The 26,767-nt window shown below is 44.8% G+C and overlaps 2 protein-coding genes across 4 annotated transcripts; one reads left to right on the top strand and one right to left on the bottom strand.

Moving 5' to 3' along the window:
* Positions 1–1,753: 1,753 nt before the first annotated feature.
* LOC114020108 (TERF2 interacting protein) lies at positions 1,754–6,811 on the bottom strand. Of its 2 annotated transcripts, none has more exons than XM_037877679.2 (3): positions 6,238–6,811; positions 4,439–4,548; positions 1,754–2,545 (listed from the first exon to the last, which is right to left on the bottom strand). In XM_037877679.2, exons 1-3 carry the CDS (start codon positions 6,809–6,811, stop codon positions 2,084–2,086), a joined length of 1,146 nt encoding a protein of 381 aa, XP_037733607.1. In that variant the 3' UTR covers positions 1,754–2,083. The 2 variants fall into 2 exon arrangements, with proteins under 2 accessions (XP_037733607.1, XP_037733606.1); XM_037877678.2 differs by having other exon boundaries at positions 6,232–6,811.
* Positions 6,812–6,901: 90 nt separating this feature from the next.
* Positions 6,902–26,171, top strand: KARS1 (lysyl-tRNA synthetase 1). 2 transcript variants are annotated; one of them, XM_037877677.2, is made up of 15 exons: positions 6,929–7,062; positions 7,167–7,319; positions 10,069–10,219; positions 11,500–11,665; positions 12,108–12,201; positions 12,604–12,790; positions 12,945–13,070; positions 16,502–16,621; positions 17,328–17,490; positions 17,591–17,764; positions 19,871–19,956; positions 22,641–22,726; positions 23,056–23,182; positions 25,306–25,449; positions 25,924–26,171. In XM_037877677.2, exons 2-15 carry the CDS (start codon positions 7,198–7,200, stop codon positions 26,008–26,010), a joined length of 1,833 nt encoding a protein of 610 aa, XP_037733605.1. In that variant the 5' UTR covers positions 6,929–7,062; positions 7,167–7,197; the 3' UTR covers positions 26,011–26,171. The 2 variants fall into 2 exon arrangements, with proteins under 2 accessions (XP_043382117.1, XP_037733605.1); XM_043526182.1 differs by lacking the exon at positions 7,167–7,319 and having other exon boundaries at positions 6,902–7,062.
* Positions 26,172–26,767: the final 596 nt, after the last annotated feature.

A 26,767-nucleotide genomic window follows, 5' to 3' on the forward strand; every position in this document is an offset into this window, starting at 1 on the left:
TAGATGATCACAAAGGTCCCTTCTAGCCTTAGAATCTATAAGCCACACAGGAAGCTTTAGGCAGGAGACAAAGAGAGACGCATGCTTTCATGGGGAAAATGGGTTAGCTGCAGCGTCAGCCAAGATCAGGGGAAAAACAAGCTAACCTAGAAGGGGAAAAACTCCATGGTTCAGAAGTCAAGCCATGAGATGCAGCAGATCTGGACCCCAGCTCGAGTGGTGAGGAAACTGAGTTAGGAAAATGCATGTAGGGTTTATTATAGAGCTGTGCATTTCTCTTGCTATTATCTTGCTCTTAGAGAGCTACGGGGTGTTAGAATCCTGTACCAAGTTTTTCTGCTTGCGTACAGCTATTGTGCCTTGAAGAGGTAAACTGTAAAACAGAAAGCTCATACCTTTGGGTGGCATTCTGGGAGAGGGCATAGGTATGGGGAGAGTCTTAAAGAGTTAGCACTGGTGCCAGTGACTGGACAGTCAGACTGTGGGGCCTCACGTAACGTAACTTGTGATAACTTATAAGATACTTTACTTCATATAACATGAAATCTCATAATGCATCTGACAATGTTATAGGTGAAGTGAAGGAAGTTCTTGGCTGCACTGAGTGATTGAACTTAATGTAGTTTTGATACTCCATAGTCCTTGAAAATTAAACCTACCTGGTAACTACTCCTGCTATTCATGTAAAAAGTATTTAAACTTACATTATTTTACCTCAAAAGCTTGGGGCCTCTAGCTAAACACTTGCCTTTTCCATAAACATCTTGAAGAACCAGGTTGAAAAGCTTGAATTTAGCATCTACATCATTGTACTCTTGTCATTTTGTAAGCAATAGGACTTAGAGCACTTTGTAGAGGTAAAAACATGCTACTGGCATTTTAGTGGGTGCATGTATAACATTTCTCTAGCAAGGTCTGCTCATGTAACAGTGTTGAATAGGAGTGATATTCTCTCCCCACCAAGTTACAGCTGAATTTAAAAATATATTCCCACATTTGCTAACTACCAATTCAACTTAAAACAAAACCAGAAAACAGGCAGAGAGACTAGAAAGACTTTAGCAGGACCCCCTACAAGCTGTGTTTAATACTTGTAAACCCTTCCAAGCTTTGGTCAGGTAGCAGTGATCAGAAAAAATTTCAACCCTTAGCTAGCATTTGTATCACATATTAGATTAAACTCCCTACTAGAAAGTGTAGTTTTATATGGCTATAAATATATTCAATACCTGCACTCTGCAGTGGAATCTTTCTCCCCCCCCACCAAAGGCTTGGAAACAACGAGTCTAAAACCCCTCCTCAGACTAGACAATCATGCCATCTGTTAAGGACTGGTGGCTTAGCAGCTGCTACATGCAGCAATGCTAGTGAGTCTTACAGGATGTACAGGGTTATAAAACAGCTCAAGGGTACAGAAATCTGGAGCATAAAGGAGAATCAAGATGCTTGCTCTGTAACTCCAAGGCAAGTCTTATCACATAAGCCTGTTTACTTTGACCTAGAAGAAAGAGAAGTTGTCTGCCTCTGACAGTAGGGAAGCCTTACAGGTGCAAGACAGTAGTATTTTTGTTTGTATAATGAGGCACACCTTCCCACCTTAATACAGATTAAAGTATGTTGAAATGCATGTTCATGTATCATCCCATCTCAATGGATGAATGTGCAGACTCCTCCCCCCACCACTGTGTATAGGACAAAAGCAGATTTCCACTGCTCAGCCACTCGACTCTGAAGAGATTAAGGAGCTCTCATCTTCACCCAATATTTTAGTTTTAGATTTATCAGCAGGATACTCAGCATGTACAAAAAAAATCAAACATAAAACAAGGCCTTGCATAAACATAGAAACTTATGGGAAAAGTTAACAGAAAATGATGGAAAGGACGAAGTGTTTGGCACAGAGATCTTAATTTTCAATGCCAGATTTTTCCTGTATGAAATGAGATTGCAGGTGGCTATCCTAGAGACTTCAGAACATCTACAAATCCTCATTCCTTTTTCCATGAAGGTCAGAGATGCAAGTCTCATCTCCTGCTTTCCTGGGAGGGTCCCAGTCCATGAACCATCCTTCACAAGTTACCATCTAACGCTTCCTGAACACAACCCGCTTTACCACATTCTGGGCTCCAAATTTTGCTATTAATTTGCTTCTGACATTTTCATCTGCTTTTTGCAAATCTAAATCATCCTGTCTGCTCCATATAGGATATCCATCCAAGCGCTGGCTGTTATGTAAGAAGTAGGAAGTGGCCTCCACTTCACCACTGTTTTTCAGAAAGGCTTGTATAACAGTTGAGAGGTCCATGCTGAATTCCTCCATGAAGTGCTGTACTGTCTTCACTGCATCTGCCACCTCTGTGGGGGAAGGGCAAGTCCTTACGGGATTTTCCTCCTCTTGAGGCTGAGTTTCAGTTATAGCAGAGTCCTCAGGAGTTACCAATTCCTTCAGTTCCATTTTCTGACTGGAGGCTATTTTTTCAGGGGACTTCGGCTCTTCATCTTTTGCAGGATTTTCTTCCTGAAGGTCAGAGATCTCATTTTCTGACTAGGAATAGAAGTTAGAGTGAGTGACATTCCACTATAACTCAGTCACACAAAACTGCTAAATTAGGAGTCCAGAGCAGTGCTGTCCTCCCCTCCTCCCATATGAATCCTTCTAAAGGATACTGATGTATTGAACATGATACCTGTGCACAATAAAATCCAATAATCCAAGTACAGCAATGCACAGCACCAAGGATACAGTGGAATGTGGAAAGGCAGGAGACAAGGGATAGGATTTAAATAAACTAAAATCTAACCAGAGTCAAAAATAAATTTTTTTGTCATTCTGAATTGTGTAAATCTGCTCAAGGCTCACATTCGGCTTGTGATACTAAGGCCTTGTCTACATGGCCACTTTACAGCACTGAAACTTTCTCCCTCAGGGAATATGACCCCCCCCGCAATGCAAGTTTCAGTGCTGTAAAGTGGTGGTGTAGACAGTGCCCCAGTGCTGGACGCTGCGCTCCCAGCGCTGGTGGCGGTTTTTTTTGTTAACAGCACTGAGAGAGCTCTCTCCCAGCGCTGGTGCTGCAACTACACAGCCACGTTAAAGCGTTGCCGCAGCAGCACTTTAACGTTGATAGGGAAGACATACCCTTAGTGAATCACTCCCTGCTTGCCAATGGAGCCTTAACACTTACAACTTAACTCAAGGTGACGGTGATGTGCAGATGACCATTCTTTATCAACCATGTTTGGTCTCTAACATCCTCTAAGTTTCTGGACACAGGGTCAAATTGGAAAAAATTAGTCATGCTCTTTTTACTTGATATGCCACGACACACCATTCATAGTAAGTTGCGTAGTTAATAATATCCTTCCTCCTTCCATGCTTTAGCTAGCTGTGTAAAAGTTTAAAATGTTGACACTAAGACGTTTTCTAGGTGTTAACTCAGATGACTGACTATCTGGGAATCAACTGACTAGTCGTAGTTTTGTAATTAACCTTAAATTGGAATAGAACTTGGGAAACATTTATTGCTGCTGAAGCTATTTTTGCTTCTTCATTATTAAAATGTAAGCCATTGGTATAAAAAAAAGCATGCTGTTCCCCCATTAAGCTGTAATTGCCAAGCTAGAGAGAATAAATCTGCACCTGTGAATTAGAGAAAAATGCTTCACAGGATGGCATGCTCCAGATGCTGAGCCTTACACAAAGGCATTTTAGCCATTTTTTTTTTTTTTATTTCAGTCAGTTCTGGGTAATTCTAGGAAGCAGTTTGTAAATTTATAACCATGAATGTCTGATGGTCATTCTCCAGGGAGATGTCTGGTGTAACCCATGTACTTATAACTTTATTGGAAAGGATGGGGTGTGTGTGCATACATATGTGTATATATATATTTATTTTGCCAATACTATCCTCTCTTTGGCACCAACACAAGACTCAACTCCCTCTCTGCTACCTTGATATACCAACCTGTTCTGACTAACCTCTGTATTGTTTTCCCCCAGCCACTGGTCCCGTTGTTTTTCATGCCATACAGATATTGCACCCAGCTGATTTACCACCACTGTCAATTCCTGATTCAATGCTCAAGCTGAAAAGTATCAGAAGTGGGAAGCAGTCTTGGGAATGGTAAAGGTTTTTATTAGCAGGCAGGACAGGCCTTGCTGTAAGCAGGGGCCCCCAATATAGCCAGCTGCTGAAAACTCCTTTATCCCTGAACTAGCACACCCTAATTAATGTTACTACAAAGTCGTAGAAAGAATCAGCATCTTGGTGGTGTTCACACAGGAACAAAGTCATATTTAAGATTAAAGTTACTTATGAAGGCTTAAGTACATTTGAAGTTTCACCAGTTTGGGATTTTAATCTATACATCATAAAACGTTCAACACATCTGTGTGATCACATTATGCAGACACAGCTGTCCAACTATGAATGTATACCTCACTGCCTTCAAATTCTTTGTTAGCCAGCTGGAAGAGGCTACCCCCTTTTGTTAACTGGTCTTGAACCACTCCTTGGGGTATATCGGCTACTTCCTTCCTCCAAGACTCTGTTAGAGAGGAAGAGAACATTAGCATTTGTTGTGCAACTGCAATGCTAATCATGACTTCAGATTACATTTTACATCCTACTGCCTGCTATGATTCATCAGTTTGGTAGTCTTCTAATCACTCTGAAAAGGTAAGAAGAAACTCATGTTCTGGCAGAGTTAGTGGTTTCTGTCCAGATGAGGTATAGAGTGAGGAAGTAATGGGTCTGCAACAACCATCTACGTTCAGTTTTAATAAAGATTCTAGGAGCGATCCAAAGAATTAAACCAGTAAATGTTACACTTGTCAAAAACATCACATATCAACCAACCCCGATTCATTCCCAGAGCACCATCCATCCGGTGCACTGAAGCTATCACATCATTAAGACAACCTGCATCTGCACAAGGGAGCCAAAGGAAAGCCACCTGTATGACTTGAAATCTGGCATTTCCAAACTTTTAAGGTTACAAAGTCAAGAACTCAATGCTCCTTAGATGTTCTACAGAACAGACTTATAAACTATAAGTTCAGAAGGGACAAACATGATCATCTAGTCTGACCTCCTGGACATTGTAGGCCACAGAACCTAAGCCACCCATTCCTGGAATAGACCCCTAACCTCTGGCTGAGTTACTGAAGTCCTCAAATCATGGTTTAAAGACTTTAAGTTACAAAGAATGCACCATTTACACTAGTTTAAACCTGCAAGTGACCTGTGCCCTATGCTGCAGAGGAAGGCAAAAAGTATGTCAGTGTAGGTACTCTAACTTCCTGAGAGGTGGTAGTTACATTGACAGGAGAAAACCTCCTGTCAACATAGTGTTGTCTATGCTGGGGGTTAGGTTAGTATAACTACATCCATACTCCTGAGACACATTGTTACACTGACCTAAGTTCTTTGTGTAGACCAAACCTCAATAGCTTGTGGCAATGAATTAACAGCTTAACTATTAAGATAAATATTTCCTTTGATCAATTTTAAATTTGCCATCTTTCGTTTCCTTGTATTATGATAGGAAAATTAGCATTACCCAGTTTATTTTTACTACACCACTTATTTTGTATAATATCTATTGTACCTTCCTACTCAACTCCTCTCTAAACAGTCACAGTGTTTTCACTCTCCTCACATGAAAGCCTTTCCACACTAATTTCACTGCCCATCTGATCTTTGTGCTCTCTTTTTCAAGACAATCTACCAGAATTGAACAAAGGATTCCTGCAGATGTCATGCCATTACATTACGATTTAGTTCTGTTCAGCCTAATTATAATGAAAAGCTCCCAGGTGTGCCTATTACACTGTGGAACAGTTTCTCTAAGGAAAGTGGGGGTAACTCCAGGCTTGGGGCATTTCCAGCCAGACTCCCCAAAACACTGTAAGGAAGAGCATCGTGGAGGAAACACTAGATCTACTGCAGCTTTTGCAGCTCAGGTTTCTAGGATTTCATGAGGACAGTCACGGAGGAGTATTTAACAGCTGTGTACCGGCTATGCTCACCTAACCCAATGGCTGAAGCAATGCTGGTCTACACGGGCTGACCCAAGTGCTTGCAGGCAGGGTCGGGGGGTGGCACTTATCCTCACGGCACACACAGGTGGAGAGATTACACAGGGCAGCGGCAGAGCCGGGAACAAAGCCCAGCAAGTCTCTGCCTCCCAAGGGCCCGCCCCGCCCCCGCCCCCGCCGCCCCCGCTTATCCGCACCGCTGTCCGCCGGCTGCCAGGCGCTCCGGGGGAGGCCGCGGGGCGGCGCGGGGCCGGGCCCGCCCAGCAGGTACTTGTGCTCCTGGCCCCGCAGGCGCCGCAGGTAGCGGTCCCGCATGGCTTGCCAGGAGTGCGGCGTCAGGCGGGCCCGCTCCATCTCCTTCCAGAGCGCGGTGCCGGTGACGCTGCCCTGCGCCCGGCCCCGCACGTGCAGCAGGATGGCCTCGTCCTCTGAGCCCGTGAAGGCAGAGCGGCCGGCCCGGGCCCCGGCCGGGACCGGGGCCGGGGCCGCCGCCAGCCGCCAGCGCTCCAGCGGCAGCCGCTCGTTGCTCTCCACGCAGCGCCGCACGTACTCGCTGGAGACGAAGTTGCCCGTGGCCCCCCGCTCGTCGGGCTGGGCCAGCAGCACCGCGCCCGGCTCCTGCACGCGGCAAAGGCGCCCGCCGCCCGCCAGGATCAGCGGCGCGAGCTGCAGCTTGGCGGGCCCGGGCCGCACGTAGAAGCGCATGGGGCTGCCATCGTCCTGCAGGAACAGCGTCCGCGAGCGAGCGGGGCCCGCGCGCTCCAAGGCCATGGGCGGGCGCCGCCGACACGCGGCTTGGCTCGCACTTGGAGCCTTCCCGCCACCCGGGATGCGCGCCCCCGTACTCCCGCCCCTTCCTCTCCGCGCACGCGCCTACACCAGGCTGCTGCCCCGTCCCCGCCCAAATGGTCTCTGACCCGGAAGTGCTCCTTCTCTCTCGGCCCGGCCGGGAAGATGGCGGCGGCGACCGGTGGTGCTCCGGCTCGTGACACGGCGGAGGCTGAGGCCCCTCTTAGCAAAAAGTGAGAGTGCGGGGTCGGGGGCCGGTGCCGGGACCCAGCGGGAGGACCCGGGCGGGGCCCCGGGAGGCGCTGCCCGTCGCTGACCGGTGTCTGTTTCCTACCAGGTGACGGTCTCCGGAGCCGGGCGCTCGCGCCATGCTGAGCCCCCCAGCTGCTCGGCTCCTTGGGGGCCGCTTTGGCTGGGTCTGGCGGGCTCGGCACCCCCGCGCCGCCTTCCCCGCGCTCCGAAGGCTCCAGGCACTTCATGACCAAAGAAGGTTGGTGATTTGTTGCTCTCATCTCGAGTGTCGCCACCTGCTTTCTCGTGAAGTCCCTGCCCGGGGTGCTACAGGTGGGGGCGAGTGTCTTGCGGAGTCAGTGACCCTCCCTGAGGAATCCCCCTCTCATGGAATTCCCTCCCCCCCTTTGCCTGGGGGCCCTTGCGCATCCTAGAAACCTTTGTGCTTTGGCATTTGTCTGTGGAGCACGTGGTAGAGTGGAAGTCCTGCAGTGTTTAAGGCCCAGATGCTCAAAGGTATTTAGGCTATTTCTGGTTTCAGAGTTGCAGCTGTGTTAGTCTGTATCCGCAAAAAGAAAAGGAGGACTTGTGGCACCTTAGAGACTGACCAATTTATTTGAGCATGAGCTTTCGTGAGCTGTAGCTCACGTCATTGGATGCAACCGATGTAGCTCACGAAAGCTTATGCTCAAATAAATTTGTTAGTCGCTAAGGTGCCACAAGTACTCCTTTTTTTAGGCTGTTTCTATCTTTCATTTCCTTCAGTGGAGGTTAGGAGCTAAATACTTTTCAGAATCTGGGCCTAAGTAGGTTACAGATATGCATGGTGATTGTTATAGACTGAAGACTCCAAACTGGAGACTCTAAATCTGTCGTGCCCAGGGGGAAAACACTCTAGTTACTTCGAACTGTACTGTAATTATCCTTGGTGCTTTGCTCACTGAAGACTTTTACCTTATTTTGATTGTTATGCAAAGTTTCTAGGGCAACAAAATGGCAGATGACATTTAATGTTCATAAATGCAAAGTAATGCTTTCAGGGTTCCCTCCCAACTCTGAACTCTAGGGTACAGATATGGGGACCTGCATGAAAGACCCCATAAGCTTATTTCTATCAACTTAGGTTAAAACTTCCCCAAGGCACAAATTCTTTGCTCTTGGAGGGTATGCTGCCACCACCACGTGATTTAACAAAGAATCAGGGAAAGGACCACTTGGAGTTCCTATTCCCCCCAAAATATTCTCCCAAGCCCTTACACCCCCTTTCCTGGGGAGGCTTGAGAATACTATCCTAACCAATTGGTTACAAAGTGATCACAGACCCAAACACCTGGGTCTTAGGACAATAGAGAAATCAATCAGGTTCTTAAAAGAAGGATTTTATTTTTTTAAAAAAAAAGTAATAATCACCTCTGTAAAATCAGGATGGAAAATAACTTTACAGGGTAACAAAAGATTCAAAAACACAGCAGAACTTCCTCTCGGCTTAGTTTCAAAGTTACAAAAAACAGGAATAAACCTCCTTCCAGCAAAGGAAGAATTCACAAGCAGAACAAAAGATAATCCAACACGCCTTATCTGGCTTTTACTTACAATTTTTTGTAACATGAGAGACTTTTAGGATGGTTTATAGGAGGAGTTTTCTGACCTGATGCTTCTCTGCTTCCCAAGAGAACACACACAACAAAGCCTTCCCCCCCCCAAGATTTGAAAGTATCTTCTTTCCCCATTGGTCCTTTTGGTCAGGTGCCAACCAGGTTATTTAAGCTTCTTAACCCCTTACAGGTAAGGAGGAATTCTAGACTACCCTTAGCTTTATGGTTATGACAAACGCACATTGGAAAACATAATTCTAACTATACATATACAATGATGGGGTCAAAATTAGCTGTTACCACCCAAGAAAGAGATCTTGGAGTCATTGTGGATAGTTCTCTGAAATCATCCATTCAAAGTGCAGCGGCAGTCAAAAAAGCTAACAGAATGTTGGGAATCATCAAGAAAGGGATTGATAATAAGACAGAAAATATCATATTGCCGCTGTATAAATCCATGGTATGCCCACACCTTGAATACTGCGTCCAGATGTGGTCGCCCCATCTCAAAAAAGATATATTGGAATTGGAAAAGGTTCAGAAAAGGGCAACAAAAATTTATTAGGGGTATAGAATGGCTTCCGTATGAGGAGAGACTAATAAGACTGGGACTTTTCAGCTTGGAAAAGCGGCAACTAAGAGGGTGATATGATAAAGGTCTATAAAATCATGAGTGGTTTAGAGAAAGTAAATAAGGAAGTGTTATTTACTCCTTATAATACAAGAACAAGGGGCACCAAATTAAATTAATAGGTAGCAGGTTGAAAACTAATATAAGAAAGTATTTTTTCACGCAATGCACTGTCAGCCTCTGGAACTCCTTGCCAGAGGGTGTTGTGAAGGCCAATACTATAATGGGGTTCAAAAGGGAGCTAGATAGCCATTGATGGAACATCTTCCATGAATCTATTAGCCAGGATGGGCAGGAATGGTGTCCTTAGCCTCTGTTTGCCAGAAACTGGGATTGGGTGACAGGAGATGGATCACTTGATGATAACCTGTCTGTTCATTCCCTTTGGGGCACCTGCCATTGGCCACTGTTGGTAGACAAGATACTGGGCTTGATAGGCCTTTGGTCTGACCCAGTGTGGCTGTTCTTATGTTCTAGGGCTGTAAAGGGTTGACAGTGAAGGATCAAGAAAAAAAACAAGTACATTTCCTCTATATGAGACAATGCCCAGCTAGTACTGCTTTATCTGGATACTGCTGACTGTAAGGTGAGGGATTGGAGCAGTCCAGAACAGAATTTGGGTACTTTTCACTTCCTATGAAGTGGAGCAAGGCAACATGTCCTCTTGGGGAGAGGAGAGAGAGTTAAGTGTAGGATGACCCTTGGACAGAATCTCTCTGGCAAGTGTTTCTTTCTGTAAGTTTCAAAGTGGCTTCTGTATCTGGTTTCCTCTCTTTTTCCAGTGAGCTGAAGAGACGTTTGAAGGCTGAGAGAAAAGTAGCTGAGAAAGAGGCAAAGCAAAAAGAGCAAAGTGAGAAGCATCTGAGCAAATCTGCCTTGACCCTGGGATCTGAGAACTGCAATGGAGCTGATGAGGAAAGCCTGGACCCCAATGTGAGCAGTTTGGCCAATGCCTGTTATGCCCATGAGAATAAGTCTTACTGATTCCTGTTTGATTGCTAATCGGTACTGAGCTGGAAAGTTAGAATGGAAGTGAACTATGGCCCAAGCCAGCTCTGAACTGCACCTTTCCAGGAACATTAGCTGGGAGGCTATTTCAGACGGGTGTTTGGTTTATGTGTTTGCTTGGCTACTCATTGAGGAAGGCAGTAACTGTCTGCAACGGGAATTTTGCCTGTACTACCTTATTACTTAAAATATGAAAAAAAGTATGCACAATATAAAGATGATAAAAAATCCAGTTTATTAATACAACTCATTTCAGCTGAAAAGGATATCTGCTCCCTACGTTAGATATTGTGCTAGCTAGGAGCATATATGGTCTATCCTATAGAAGGACTGAGCTACGAGATTTATCCTGCAAAAGGAGTGTCGTTAGCAGCATTTCACTAAGGTTATATTCCAACCTTCCAATAAAATCATGACTAGTGTGGAGAAAGTAAATAAGGAAGTGTTATTTACTCCTTCATGTAACACAAGAACTAGGGGTTACCAAATGAAATTAATAGGCAGCAGTTTTAAAACAAACAAAAGGAAGTATTTTTTCACACAACACACAGTCAACGTGTGGAACTCTTTGTCAGAGGATGTTGTGAAGGCCAAGACTATAACAGCGTTCAAAAAAGAACTAGATAAGTCCGTGGAGGGTAGGTCCATCAATGGCTATTAGCCCAGATGGACAAGGGTGGTGTCTCTAGCCTCTGTTTGCCAGAAACTGGGAATGGGTGACAGAGGATGGATCACGTGATGGTTGCCTGTTCTGTTATTTCCTCTGAAGCACCTGGCATTGGCCACTGTTGGAAGACAGGATACTGCGCTGCATGGAGTTTTGCTCTGGCCCAGTGTGGCTGTTCTTATGTTCTTAGCTGGACAGTGAGGCTGCAAGCATAGATTAATAATATTCCTCAAAAAAACTGCCTGAGGGAGAGGATATATCTAAGGTTTGAATGGTAATGGCTTAAAGCAATGACTCTTCTTCTTGTCTCATCACTGCATTCGTTTAGCCTCTTCTTAGTCCAACGTCTTAAGTGCCCTCTGCCTTTTTTTTTTTTTGTGCTTTCTGTCAGAGGAGCTGACTCTTCTGAGGTTGTCACTCAGGTGTTGTCTAATTTCTGTAGTCAAATAAATATTCCCAAGTCAAATCAATTATGCTTTAACTTGTGAACTGTACTTTGGTGTCTAACATAAATGTTCTTGTTTATGACTGATGACAGCAATATTACAAGATCCGCAGTCAGGCAATCCAGCAGCTGAAAGGCACCAATGAAGATCCTTACCCTCACAAGTTCCACGTAGACCTTTCCCTCACAGACTTCATAGAGAGGTACAGCCATCTGCAGGCAGGAGATCACCTGAGAGACATTACAGTGAGAGTGGCAGGTAAAGACTCACCTGGGACTTGGAGACAGTCTGCCACTTTGCGAAGACAAGCACTTACCATTCTTGGAGGGAGATAGATGGGAATGCCTCCACAGCTCTGTGGACCTTGCTTGGCAATTCCTCATAGTGCTAGAGCTGTAGCAAGGTTAGGCTAAGTTTGGGTTGGGACCTTTGGGATAGAAGGTAGAGCGTTAGAGTCCTTGACAAGCAAGGGAGCAGGTCTGATGAGAGGACTCCAAGGCCCTGTGTTCATAACTAGAGACTCGTTACTTTGCCATCCAATGATGGGATGGAGGTTGGTGATATGTTGCCTGGGCTGCAAGGTAGGAGCGATGCTGTGCCGGGGCTTGGGCATGGAGATGGATCTTTGTTTTGGGGAAATGGAAAGATTTCTGACTTTGACTTGCTGTAACCATTGGACCATCTAACTTTGGGTTTCTAGGTCGAATCCATGCAAAACGTGCCTCTGGAGGGAAACTGATCTTCTATGATCTTCGTGGAGAGGGAGTCAAATTGCAAGTCATGGCAAACTCCAGGTAACTAGGGATCACTATAGCAACATTCTAAATCAAACTCTACTTTCTGGGAGGAGGAGATTAGAAGATGGACATCTTATTCTTCTCCATGCCTGTGAGCTTCAGCTCAGATTCCTAGTCTGTAGTCAGGTGGTGGAGAACACAATACAGTACGTCGAGGCTCCTATGCATGGAGACTCCATGCATCTGAAGAAGTGGGTTTTTTACCCACTAAAGCTTATGCCCAAATAAATCTGTTAGTCTTTAAGGTGCCACCGGACTCCTCATTGTTTTTGTGGATACAGACTAACATGGCTACCCCTTTGGTACTTGAATATTAAATGTTTTGGGTGGGAAGAGACTGAGCAAAGCTTGATCTATGGACAAAAAGTGCTTAAAAGATGCATGTTTTTCCACTTGCAGGAACTACAAATCAGACGAAGAATATATCCACATTAACAACAAGCTGCGTCGGGGGGACATTATTGGGGTTCAGGGGAATCCTGGAAAGACAAAGAAAGGAGAGCTGAGCGTTATTCCCTGGGAAATCACTCTGCTCTCTCCATGCCTGCACATGTTGCCCCACCTTCACTTCGGGCTCAAAGACAAGGTAACAACCACTCCTGGTGTTGAAGCCAAACTGGCAGCTTTTTGTATGTGTGGTATCATTGGTATCAGTGCACCAAATGAAGATCAAATTTTATTTTTTTCTCTCTGGCAGTAAGTATAATTTAGATTGTTCTGAAATTATCCACCCTTTTCAGGAAACTAGATTTCGCCAGAGATACTTGGATTTAATTCTTAATGACTATGTGAGACAGAAGTTTATAATCCGTGCAAAGATCATCACATACCTCCGGAGCTTCCTGGATGAGTTGGGCTTTCTTGAGGTAAGGTTTGGTACTTTGTTTCTCTCTGTGTGTGCTGCTCTTTTTCATGCTTCTTCAGCTCCAAGGAGAGACCAACCCCCACCTCACGTACAAAATATGCATGGGACTGGGAAAAGTATATATATTGACTTTGGCTCAGTATACATGTTCTAACAATTTTGTGCCATAGAGCCACAAAGCACACTAAGTGCAATAGAGTTAATTATTGTTTATCTCTTTGTCTGCTCCCCTTCAAGTGACAGACCAATTTCTGAGAGATACTCTTCTTTGACTGAGCAAACCCAAAGTTAGCAATTCAAGTTATTAATTATATTTGTTCCCCCATTGCTTTCTTCCATAATTGAAGTTGGGTAAATTGTCCCCTCATTCTCAAGGGTATTAATTCCCCGCCCCCCTCCAAAAAAGGTAGTCAATCTAATTTATATAAAACATATGTAGTATTTATTGTAAGGTATAACAGAGAACAACATACCAGAACAAAAGACCTGTTTACTTCTAGATAATTCCTGTTTCCACTTCACACTCAAAGTATGACTCTCTTTGCTATCCACTACTTGGCAGATTTTAACCTCTTAGTCTACTGGATCCACAAAAGCTGCTAGTGGAGTTGTTTGTGTGAAATAACTAATTAATATTGAGAACCATGATATATTCAACACAGTAGATTTTGCTGTGTTAAGGTGCCATTACTTCTTGACTGTACGTTTCCTATTTTCCTGAAATTAATCACTTGTAAACTAGCATTTAAATAGGCCATTTAGGCTTGGTGATCATGCTGGGAATTAACTACTGTGCAGGAGAAACAGCCAGTGTCTTTAATACAAAGTGACTTGGGAAAGCATTGCCACACAAACTCTACAAAAGTTACTCTTTCCCTTCAGATACTAGATCCGTTCTGAATCTTCCTTTAACAGAGACTCCCATTTGGCTTCCATTTCCTATGTTGTGGACCGACCTTTTTTCTTCCATTGGAACCCTGAGCCTCATTCTGAATCAGCATGAGAAACTCCTCTTCCTTGTTTTTTCCTGTTTTAAATGGTTGTAGCTGGAATACAAAAGTGCTTGTTTTGTACAGTTCCTAAATGAGTAGCAGAGCTGGATTAATTCCTGCTAATGAAGCCCAAGCGCTAGACCCCTAGTGGTGGTATTCTACCTAATGCAGTGGGACAAGCAGCCTGCGACCCCTACTTTGAGCTGTAGCTCACGAAAGCTTATGCTCAAATAAATTTGTTAGTCTCTACGGTGCCACAAATACTCCTTTTCTTTCTACTTTACTTGTGTGGAGGCCAGAGCTGACTGGTCAGCACAACCCTGACAGTGGGTAGAACAAGGCAGACTCTTGTGGAGCCTAACCAAATTGTAAAATTGCCCACATCTTGGGGAGCCCTTTTAAAAGAGGAGCGGGTATCATTGGTATTGCCACCTGCCCTCCCATTTGGGTGAACTGCCATGCCACATCACCTTCTTCCCATCATTGATGACTGTTTTCAGAAAATGTTTATTTTGTCTATATACCTGGCAGCAGCATCTTCTCCCTGGCATTTTACTCTTTATTTGGACCTAATGATGTATAGTACTCTTGAATAGACTAAGTTGTGAGGCATGTGGTTATACTCCATTACCCATGCACCGTTAAACATCCGAAAAATGCAGCTTCCGTGAAAGTTAGGTTGGCATAGTCTCCGGGAGCGCTGCAGCCCAGAGAGAGAAAAATCACATGTTGATTTTGCCTACCTACATGCTCGTATCTACAAGAGACATTATTTGAAAATTAATTGTATACTGTAGAACTCCTTTTGGGCTCCAGAACTCTGTCTCTCCATACAGACAGACCCCTCTTTCCCCTCTTCTCCCCCCCTCCCCCGCTAATTTTAAATTAACAAAGCTAGCTATATAATATGCTTATACTCCTGGAAACTTTTTCAGATGCAATATTTTATATCTTAATTTTAAATCATTAAAACCCCCATCTTTTACCAAAGCAATTACATTTAAAGGAGTGTAGTTTTTGCAAAGTGTTCAGGTAGTGAAAGGGATTCTGCATCTTTCAGTGTTTATCAGTTGGCTGCTGTCAGTTGCTGCCCAAGGAACTTAGTGTAAATGATGAAATGGAGCAGATGGGACACACTGAGAAGGATTGATAAACATTGTTTCCACATACATAGTTTCACTTCACTTCTTGTCTGTGTAGTTTTACAAGGTTTAGACTTCCTGAGAAGCCAGACTTTCTCTGCTGGAGGTTGGTGATATGACTGCAAATATCTTCAACAGCTTGGTCCAGTCCCTGTCCCTTCCCCTACTCCACAGCTCCTTAATTGTGCAGAATATGGTTGTTCCTGCTATGTTCTTGATAGAGAAGATGGCTTAAATAGGCTTACCTTGTTGATTACATAGGAGGAAGAATTTTTGTTTCAGAATATCTTTGTTCATGATGGTGAATTAATACATAGAATGTAAAAATTTCACATCTGAGCCAGGTGTGTTCTCTCTCTCTTTAACTGAAGTATTTACTGAACACTGTCAAGGTTCCTTCCCCACTCTGAACTCTAGGGTAGAGATGTGGGGACCTGCATGAAAACCTCCTAAGCTTATTTTTACCAGCTTAGGTTAAAACTTCCCCAAGGTACAAACTATTTTACCTTTTGCCCTTGTACTTTATCGCTGCCACCACCAAACATCTAACAGATATATATAACTGGGAAAGAGCCCGTTTGGAAACGTCTTTCCCTCCAAAATCCTCCCAAACCCTACACCCCCTTTCCTGGGGAAGGTTTGATAAAAATCCTCACCAATTTGCATAGGTGAACACAGACCCAAACCCTTGGATCTTAAGAACAATGAAAAAGCAATCAGATTCTTTAAAAGAAGAATTTTAATAGAAGAAAAAGCAAAAGAATCACCTCTGTAAAATCAGGATGGTAAATACCTTACAGGGTAATTAGATTCAAAACACAGAGAATCCCTCTAGGCAAAACCTTAAGTTACAAAAAGACACAAAAACAGGAATCTACATTCCATTCAGCACAGCTTATTTTCTCAGCCATTTAAAGAAAACTGAATCTAAGGCATATCTAGCTAGATTACTTACTAAGTTCTAAGACTCCATTCCTGTTCTGTTCCCATCACACAGACAGAGAGAGAGAGGCTTTGTTTGTCCCTCCCCCCAGCTTTTGAAAGTAGCTTGTCTCCTCATTGGTCATTTTGGTCAGGTGCCAGCGAGGTTATCCTAGCTTCTTAACCCTTTACAGATGAAAGGGTTTTTCGTCTGACCAGGAGGGATTTTAAAGGTGTTTACCCTTCCCTTTATGTTTATGACAAACACATATTATCAAAATAGTTGTAGCATGGGGAATGGAGGGAGGGTATGATTGAGTCAGGGGCATGAGAGTATTTGAGCTAAGGTTTAACACTTTTTTTTTTTTTTCCATCAGATTGAAACTCCCATGATGAATATTATTCCAGGTGGAGCTGTGGCTAAACCTTTCATTACCTATCACAATGAACTGGACATGAACTTGTACATGAGAATTGCTCCAGAACTCTATCACAAGGTGAGAGGTGATCCCCACATGGGTTAAGCTTCACACTTTTCTGACTCTATCTGCCTTCCCAAAATGTGAAGCATAAGATTGAAGTAAGGATTAGACCAGGGATCTCAAACTCGAATCACCGGGAGGGCCACATGAGGACTAGTACATTGGTCTGAGGGCCACATCACTGACACCCTCTGTCCCCACCCCCATTCCAACCCCTTCCTCAAAGTCCCCACCCCAACTCCGCCCCCTCCCTGCCCCTATTCCAACCCCTTCCCCAAATCCCCACCCCTGCCCTGCCTCTTCTCTGCCTCCTCCCCTGAGCATGCAGCTCCACGCTCCTCCCACCTCCCTCCTGGAAAGCGCTAAGCGCCTGGAGGTAGGCAGAGGAGTGGGGGTGCGGTGCGCTGGGCGGGAGGGGAGCTCGGCAGCCCGCAGATTAGACTAAAGGCCAGCAGATTAATTGGGTTGACAAAAGCAATTTCGCTTGGATGGAGTATGGCTAAAGAGGTGAGCAGGAAAGAGACCCATATTGATTGGAGAATAGTGGATGTCAGGATAATTGAATCAGAGTTCTTCATTAGGTTTGTCTAGTGCTGCTTTTACCTCTGTGTTTTGCTGATAATCTTGGGAATGTAGATTTGGTGCAATTTTGTGCTAGTCAGAACTTTCTTGACTCCATTTCAGAAGGCTAATGTGACCAGCTGGATTTCTTTTTGTTTAGATGTTGGTGGTTGGAGGCATGGACAGGGTGTACGAAATTGGGCGCCAGTTCCGGAATGAAGGAATTGATTTGACTCATAATCCTGAATTCACAACCTGTGAGTTTTACATGGCTTATGCAGACTATCATGACCTGATGGAGATCACAGAAAAGTTGCTTTCAGGTGACCTAACCTAATATTAATTAAAGGAGAATAAGATTCTGTGTGAAGATAGTGTGTGATACAGCATGGCATTGATTTTAAGTGTAGTTTTATCTTGTAGGAATGGTGAAGCACATTACTGGAAGTTACAAGGTTACTTATCACCCAGATGGTCCTGAGGGCCATGCCTATGAGATAGATTTCACCCCACCCTTCCGGAAAATCAGCATGGTGCATGAACTGGAGAGAATCCTGGGAATGAAACTTCCAGCAACTGATCACTTTGAGACTGAAGGTCAGATGAGTCTCTGTGCTTTCACCTCCCCCTGGCTATTATGGGGCAAAGACCTCTAGCCCCCAGTCCATGTTGATCTATAAGCTGCCTTCAATACTGTTTATTGCAAGGTGCTGTTCTGCTCAGATCTACATGTGAGCTGAGTAGATGGGGTTGCCCGACTGTGTGGTTTTGTTGGATTAACTACAAGATTTCAGAGTGTAGTCTTGATGCCCTGCAGGTTTTTGTAAGGGTCAGCAAGGTTCCACTTTATTGCCTTTAAATCTTCATTGTGTATACATGACACTGTTGAGAGAGTTAATGAGGAGGCCTGTCTTGAAGTGTTTTCACTACATTGACACCCAGCATTGTATCTGTTTCGTCTGTCTCTTAGGAAGCAGAGAAGACCCTCTGTATCTGGTAGTGATCAGGGCATGGAGGGCAAATAGGTTGGGGTAGCAACTGGAAGATTATATGGGGCCCTTTGGTTGAAAATGCATCTGCCATTTGTCCCTTGAGTTGACAGTTGTGGAGAGCTGCTTTTAGGTGATTACATAGCAGCAATGATTTGGTTGGGTAGTTATGATCTTTCCTTCAGATGTGAGCCTTGCTGCCTCTAGACAAGGCTATAATGCACTATACCTCAGTCAACACCAGTGGTTTTCAAACTTTTTTTTCTGGTGACTCAGTTGAAGAAAATTGTTGATGCCTGCGACCCAACGGAGCTGGTGCAGAGGGTTGGGATGAGGGCTGCAGGGTGGGGGTGGGAATGAGTGGTTCAGGGTGTGGGAGGAGGCTCTGGGCTGGGGCCAGCGAGGGGTTTGGGGTGCAGGAGGGGGCTCAGGGCTCTGGGCTGGTGATGAGGGGTTTGGTGTGCAGGAGGGTGCTCAGGGCTGGGGCAGGGGCTTGGGGTGTGGGCTTACCTTGGGCAGCTCCTGGTCAATGGCGCAGAGGGGGAGCTAAGGCAGGCTTCCTGACTGTCCTGGCACAGTGGACCATGCTATGCCCTGGAAGCGGCCAGCAGCAAGTCCAGTCCCTAAGTATCTTCCTGCTCCTGTTGGCTGGGAACTTGCCAATGGGAGTGCAGAGCCAGTGCTCGGTGTGGGGGCAGCACACGGAGCCCCGTGGCCCGCCCCGCCTAGGAGCCAGACCTGCTGCTGGCCGCTTCCAGGGTGCAGCGCCGTATCAGAACAGGTAGGGACTAGCCTGCCTTAGCCGGGCAGCACCACCGACGGGACTTCTAATGGCCCAGTCGGCAGTGCTGACCAGAGCTGCCGTGACCCAGTGCCTTGTATTTCATGACCCAGTACTGGGTCGCGACCTGAAGTTTGAAAACCACTGGTCTACACTTTAAATATATCTAAAAACTAAAGTTAGTGAACAATATGGTGGTTCTCTTAAGTGGAAAATCTCATCATGAGCATGTGACACTAGTGCACTAGGATCTGCATGGGTTTTCTGGTGGCTTTTTCAGCTGCTTGATTTAGTTTTGTTAGCCCTAAAATAGCTCTGGGACCTGCCTACTTGAGAGACTGCCCCTCTCTTTGTGATACCGATGCTACTGCAATCAGCAGAAGTGCTTAACATGGGAGCCCCTTGATTTATGAGAGTGAAGGCTGCTGGCAGATATGCTCTTTGTGGACCTGTCAACTCTGGAACATGCTCCCACTGCCTCATTGATCTGAAATGGTCCAAATCTGTTGACCATTAGGACGTTCTTCAAAACTCCTCAGTTTGAGCAGGTATTTGGGAGAAATGATAGATCAATCTATCTATATATAGATTTTTTTTTTTTTTTAAAAATAATGCTGAGACTGGCTGTTTGTCCACAGTGGCGCTCTCTGTGTGGGATAGTGTTTATAACTGTTGTTAGAGCATCTAGAGCTGGGATTAGGAATCTTATGTTTTGAATTTAAATTGGAAGCAATTAATACTGCTCTTCATGCTCTGTGGAAGGCTGAAACCATATTCCTGAGCTGGTATGTCCCAGAGTGTATTATAACAGAAAATATTGAAAGTCATTCCAGTCCTCCTCCATTGTGTCTGGATCATTCTGCGGGTCGGGAGGAGGGGGAGAAGAACTAACTATATGAATAGCTTCTCTAATATTTTGCATTATGAAAACAGAAACTCGCAAGTTCTTTGACGCTATTTGTGTGGAGAGAGGTGTTGAGTGTCCAACTCCCAGGACCACGGCCAGGCTTCTTGATAAGGTAAGTGGAGGTGGATTTTTCATAATCCTGAGATCTGGCCCTAGGAAGCAGTGGGGCCCATTTGAAGTTGCAGGTTCTTTGCGGACTATTGGTTAGCTTGATGGAGCATTCAGTAAAAATGAATGGCAGAAAATTTAAAACTAATAAAAGAAAGTATGTCAACGCACAATCTGCAGTTAGCCTGCAGAACTCAGAGAAAGCTGTAAGTAAGCAGTTTTCTTTGCACCATTTAAGTCAATAAGAAATTTGCCACTGATTTTAAGAAGAGCGTAAGAATTGCCATACTGGGGCAGACAATGGTCCATCTAGCCCAGTATCTTGTCTCCGACAGTGGCCAGTACCGGAGCTTTGGGGGAGTGTACATAATAGGGCAGTTGGAGTGATCAACCTTTGTCTTCCCCTTCTGGCTTCTGGCAGTCAGACTATGAGTGTTGCTCTATTTATGGGATTGCATCTCTGACCATCTTGGCTAATAGCCATTGATGGACCTTGTGACAGGTTCCCCGGGCTGCCACCTGGTGTACCTGAGTACCACTGAGCCCACCTGTAACACCTTGGTCTCCCTTACACTGTCTTGCTCAGCTAGGCCCTCAAGCCTCTTCCAGCATGCACGCGCGTGTGCGCACACACATTTTGAACATTTTTGTATCCTCTGCAAACATTGCCACTTCATTGTTCACTCTTTTTTCCAAATCATTAATGAATATGTTGAACAGCGCAGGTCCCAGGCCAGATCCTTGGGAGACCCCACTATTTACCTCTTTCCATTGGGAAAACTGGCCATTTATTCCTACCTTTTGGTTTCTATCTTTTAACCAGTTACTGATCTATGAGAGGACCTTCACTGTTGTTCTATGACTAGTTTCCTTAAGAGACTTTGGTGAGGGACCTTATCAAAGACTTTCTGAAAATCCAAGTACACTATATTAATTGGATCACCCTTGTCCACATGCTTGTTGATTCCCTCAAAGAATTCTAATAGATTGGTTAGGCATGATTTCCATTTACAAAAGCTGTATTGAATCATGTTTATCTGTGTGTCTGATAATTTTGTTCTTTAGTATAATTTCTACCAGTTTGCCCAGTACTGGAGGTAGGCTTACTGGCTTGTGTTTGCCAGGATCACCTCTGGAGCCCTTTTTAAAAATCTGCATTATGTTAACTATTTATTGTCCAGTGATCTGGTACAGAGGCTTGTTTCAGTGGTAGATTACATATGGAGGGTAGGATCCGGCCCTCTGAAAGGACCTCAGTTCAGATTCCATAGAGGTTCCAGGTGAAGAAAGAAAATGGCTTGCAATCTTGCTTGTCTTTACCAGTCCAGAGGTCAGAGGTGCTGGCTTTGTGGAGATGTCGTGGGGAGGGACTGCAGCATCTATAGAATGATCGTGTAGCAGAGATGTACATGAGACTTTCAGTGAATCATGATGTTTGGCTACATCTAGGAAAACACACTGGAATTTAATTCAGCCCTTTTCCTGTTGCCAGAGAGAATTCAGTAATACCCCAGAGATGTCGTTCTGTGTCTGTTTATAACAGAACATGTTGTACTGGTGGCAGAGTGATGCAGGTCTATAGAGGATTCTGGATTGATACCTGGCCTCTTAGTTCCGGGGCTAGTAGGATAAAAGAGAGCTATTTTAGTACAGTGGATAGGCCCAGGTAGGAAGAAATATCTTATAACAGGGACTTCCAAACCGTGGCTTGTGAGCCACATGCAGCTCTTTTACAGTTAGTGTGGCTCACCCCAGGCCCCCTCCCATTCTCCACCTACTAGACTGTAGGGGAGGGGGGACTTGGGGCTTCTTCCCTGCGGGGAGAGGCGTCTTGGGGCTTCAGACCCACAGGGTACGTGCACTGGCTGGGGCTTTAGCAGGAGCAGGGATGAAGCTGTGGCAAGTGCCTCCTGCGGGGCTGAAGTCCCAACATCCCACAACCCCGCAGGACTGAAGCCCCGAGCCCTGCCAGGAGCGGCCTGGTTCCCAAACTTCTGAAGATTGTCATATGTGGCTTGGAGAATCAGTAAGTTTGGCCACCCCTGCCTTATAACTTTGCAGGGACACTTCCAGTTAATTAGAAGCAGTGTAGACCAACTCTGAAAGCTATTCCAATTGTCATCCAAGTGTAATGGCCTTGAGAAATAAGGGATCAACAGTGTTTTGTGGAGGACCCCTCCCTCCACACATTCTGCATGAGTGGAGAGAAGAGTGTAATTAGATTCACATGTCCCTCCAAAATGTACGGTAAAGCACAGGGCCAGTATGAGTATTATTCATTTGTTTTCCTCTTTTCTGCCCCTTCTCACCCCAGCTATTGCCTGAATGTTTTTTTTTTTCTGGCTGCTTTGTCTAGTGGCTTGTGCCACAGATGTCAAAACTGGAATTAAACTCCCAATACCACCCTGAGACACTGTAGGTAACAGTGGGAGGCTTATGTTCTGACACTGGAGTTCTTGTTAAACTTGATGAACTTTAGACAGTCTTGTGTTTTATACAGTCCTGGGCTAGATCAGATTTTAATCTCTCCAAGCAGGATGCTTGGCCTCTCTTGCAGGCACCCATCGCTGTTAATGAAGACATTACTCTAAGTAGGCTTTTGAAGTAGTGAGTCATCTCAGTCTTATGGCACCTCCTTCATTATGAGATGTTCTAACTTGAAAATTCTGTCCTGCTCCTGTTTTTCAGCTTGTTGGTGAGTTTCTGGAAGTCACCTGTATCCATCCCACATTCATATGTGATCATCCGCAGATCATGAGCCCTTTGGCCAAATGGTAAGAGTATGAGATTTTATATAAAGTCATGAAATAATGACCACCTTTTTTATCTCCATGAGAAAAATTATGTCTGTGAAAAGGAAAGATTTGATGCCATGTGACAGTTTGGGAAGTCTGACACTTGCCCAGGTCTTGGTTCCTGAGCCAGGGAATCCCATTTCATAGGGCATAAAATCCAGGGGGAAAATGTCTATACTGAGTGGCCTGGAGTTTTAGAGTGGTGGCCGTCAGAGTGGGCATCTCGTCTGAAACAGTGATCTTGTTGTTTTTCCTGAGGAAGCTGTGTTAGTTTCTGAGCTGCCTGCTGACTTATCTCCTCTTCACAGGCATCGCTCTCAGCAGGGACTGACAGAACGCTTTGAACTCTTTGTGATGAAGAAGGAAATATGCAATGCATACACAGAGCTCAACGACCCCTTCCAGCAGCGGCAGTTTTTTGAAGATCAAGCGAAGGTAGGGAATTGTAGAGATTAGAGACCGAAAACACTTTATGGTTGGGGTGAATGCCAGAATGTGTATTTCCAGTTTACACAGACTCCTATCTCCTCTTTCTGTGCTCCCTACTGTCTGTTCTAAACATTCACAACTAACACCACAGGAATCTTACTGGCATTGAATCTCAATCAAATGGGTCTAACATAAGCTTTTGCAAGAAATATCTCCTACATCGAGTCCAGTCCTATCAGCTCTGCCTGCCATCAAAGGGGGAATTGTTAGAGGACAAATGAATGATGCAGCAGGCACAGAGGGAAGAGTTTGGAACAAAACACATGGTAAAGATGGAAAAAATGGAAAACCAAAAGAGCTTGTGTTAACTTTTTTCAAGAAGAACAAAATACTTATTGCATTAGAGAATTGATTCCTAAACACTTTCTTAATATATCTTCGATGTAAGCAACTGCTGTAGACTGCCATCAGGGTGATATTGATTAGGAGAGGAGATAGACAAGATTACCTATTGAAATGTAATACTAAAAGTTTTAAAGATACCTGTTATAATCCCTTCTTCTGGTGCTAGTGGAGTGCTCTGTCTCCAGTATCCCAAGGTACATTTCTTCACATATGCCAAAAGGAATCCTTGCAGCTTGAGTGTCAGAGACACTGTTTCACAAGACAACATTTAACTTGGCTAGAATTAGATGTTGCTGTCAGCACCCATGCCATTTTCTAAGGCTATATCTACCCTACTGCAGTAAGTTGACCTACACTATGCAACTCCAGCTACGTGAATAACGTAGCTGGAGTTGACGTACCTTAGGTCGAGTTACCACGGGGTCTGCACTGAGGGAGGTTGACGGGAGAAACTCTCCCATCAGCTTACCTTAATCTTCTCGTCGGGGGTTGTCGGGTTCCCTCCCCACTCTGAACTCTGGGGTATAAATGTGGGGACCCGCATGAAAGACCCCCTAAGCTTATTTTTTACCAGCTTTGGGTTAAAATTTCCCCAAGGCACAAATCCCTTGTCCTTGGACAGATGGTATGCTCCCACCACCAAGTGATTTAGACAAAGATTCAGGGAAAGGACCATTTGGAGTGCTTATTCCCCCAGAATATCCCCCCAAGATCCTATACCCCTTTGAGAATAATATCCTCACCAATTGGTACAGGTGAGCACAGATCAAACCCTTGGGTCTTTAGGACACTGAAAATCAATCAGGTTCTTGAAAGAAGAATTTTATTAAAAAAAGTAAAATAATCACCTCTGTAAAATCAAGATGGAAGGCAGTTTTACAGGGAAAAATAAAAAGATTTAAGACAGAGAATTCCCTTCTAGGCTTAGTTTCAAAGTTACAAAAACAGGAATAAACCTCCCTCCAGCATAGGGAAAATTCACAAGCTAAAACAAAAGATAATCTGATGCCTTTTCTGGCTTTACTTACTGTCTTAGTAATTTTGGATGCTTTTTCAGGCAGGTTCTTAAGAGATTTTTTTTTCTGCCCCAGGTGTGTGTGTGTGTGTGTGTCTCTGTCTCTGTCTCTCTCTCTCTCTCTCTCTCTCCTTGAGAGAACACACAAACAAAGAGCACAAACAAAGCCCCCTCCCCTCTCCCCCCCCCCCATTTGAAAGTATCTTCCTTCCCCATTGGTCCTTGTGGTCAGGTACCAACTAGGTTATTTGATTTTCTTAACCCCTTACAGGTAACCTCTGGCCAGGAGGAATTTTATATTACTGCATACATAAAGGTTGTTACCCTTCCCTTTGTATTTATGACAGGGGTAGAGTACAGGGGTCTGCTGGAGAGCGATCTGTTGTTCATTTGGCAGGTTTTCACTAGACCCACTAAATGGACCGCCGGTGGATTGATCTCAGAGTGTCAGTCCCAGCTGTAGTGTAGATATAGCCTATGATGTGGCCTTCAGAATACTTCTCCAGATACTAACACCCCGGGATGAGGGGTAAGATCACCTCCCTGTTCATTTCTTCAGCTGATTTTACAAATATGCAGACCCTGCTGGAACATAGCCCCCTAGGTTCCAGGAGTGTAGTAGCACCCCTTTGTGGTGACATAAAAATTAGCAGTAGTGTTGACATTTCCTGCACTATGGCGATGGAACTTCTTCTCACTGTTCATTTAGGCAAAAGCAGCAGGTGATGATGAAGCCATGTTCATCGATGACAACTTTTGCACTGCATTGGAATATGGACTTCCACCGACAGCTGGATGGGGCATGGGCATCGATCGGCTCACCATGTTCCTTACAGACTCCAATAATATTAAGGTAATGGACCACCTGGAGGAAATAGGGAGTAAGAAATCCTGCAACGTACTCTCCAGTTGTAAAAACAAAAGGCTATTTATGTTATGAGAGTCTGATTGAAACACCTGTCTACTTCCACATCCCATCCTAAAGGCCAGGAAATTCAGGGTTATAGCTGAAATCCAAACTCCATAGGCACTGTTGTGGGGATTAAATGGTGCAATGGTAAAAATTAAAATTGCCTTTTTTCTGAATTAGCCATTTCTGGGGTTTTCTCTCCGACACCTGCAGTTTCATGGTGTCCATTATGGGACCTGGGGAAATCCAACTTGAGCACTGAGGAAGTAAATAGGGTTTGTAATTAAGTATGGACAAATCAAGTACTTATAATTTGCTGGTTTTAGGGGCTCTTATTTTTATGCAAAAAGGAATGTGAATGGGAGGTGAGGAATAGGCAGAGGGGGGGAAGCTGATGGTGTTTTGTTCCCTCCACAGGAAGTGCTGCTGTTTCCTGCTATGAAACCTGAAGACAATAAGAAAGAGGTCGAGTCCAGTCCCTCTGCTGAAGGCACCTCAGTGTGAGGGGCTGCTGATCCTTGCCTGTGTCCAGCTGGGAGGCAGATGTTTGCTTTGTCTTCAGTAATGAAGGGTTGTGGACAAAGGTTGCTCCTGCCCTGAGGAGACGAGTGAAAGCTGCTGTGTCACGGTTTCTGTAAATGAATAAAAGACAATGCTATCCTGCCGCCTCTTGCTCGGTGTTTGTGTGCAAGGTGGTAGGGTGGCTGCGTACAGGGCCGGATTAACCTTTTGTGGCCCCGGTGCCAAACATATCTGGGGTCCCATTCTGAGGTGGGCCTAGTGGCAGTGCCATTGGAACCCTAGTAAATCTGGTACTGAATCTGAGACATTTTTCATTTTGATCACGCACCTCTGCAAGACTATATGTATTGCCATACACAGCTTCCTCAGCCCCCAGTTTTTCTCACTGAGCTGTACCCATGTGGGTTTACCAGTGTCCACTATGAAAGTTCTGTTCATTGTGATCAGAGGAAACTCTCCACAGATTTAGCTCCTTCCTCATTCAGAAGTTTTGTAGTCATGTCTCTCATACCATCCTGTTTCACCAGACACTATATGTGGTCCTGGCCTCAACTCAACCAAGTTCCACAGCCAGCAGATATCCAATCAGTTCTGACAGTCCCCTCCCCTGGCGCCCATCCTGCCACTTGCAAACACCATTTTCCCCAACCCTAGCTCAGTGAGCACTTAGCCCCTGGGACCCTGAAATCACCAGCCTTTTTCCCTCTGCTCCTATCTACATGCTATTCCACTACCTGGT

This window comes from Chelonia mydas, chromosome 12 (genome assembly GCF_015237465.2).
Source record: "Chelonia mydas isolate rCheMyd1 chromosome 12, rCheMyd1.pri.v2, whole genome shotgun sequence".
Classification (NCBI taxonomy): Eukaryota; Metazoa; Chordata; order Testudines; family Cheloniidae; genus Chelonia; species Chelonia mydas.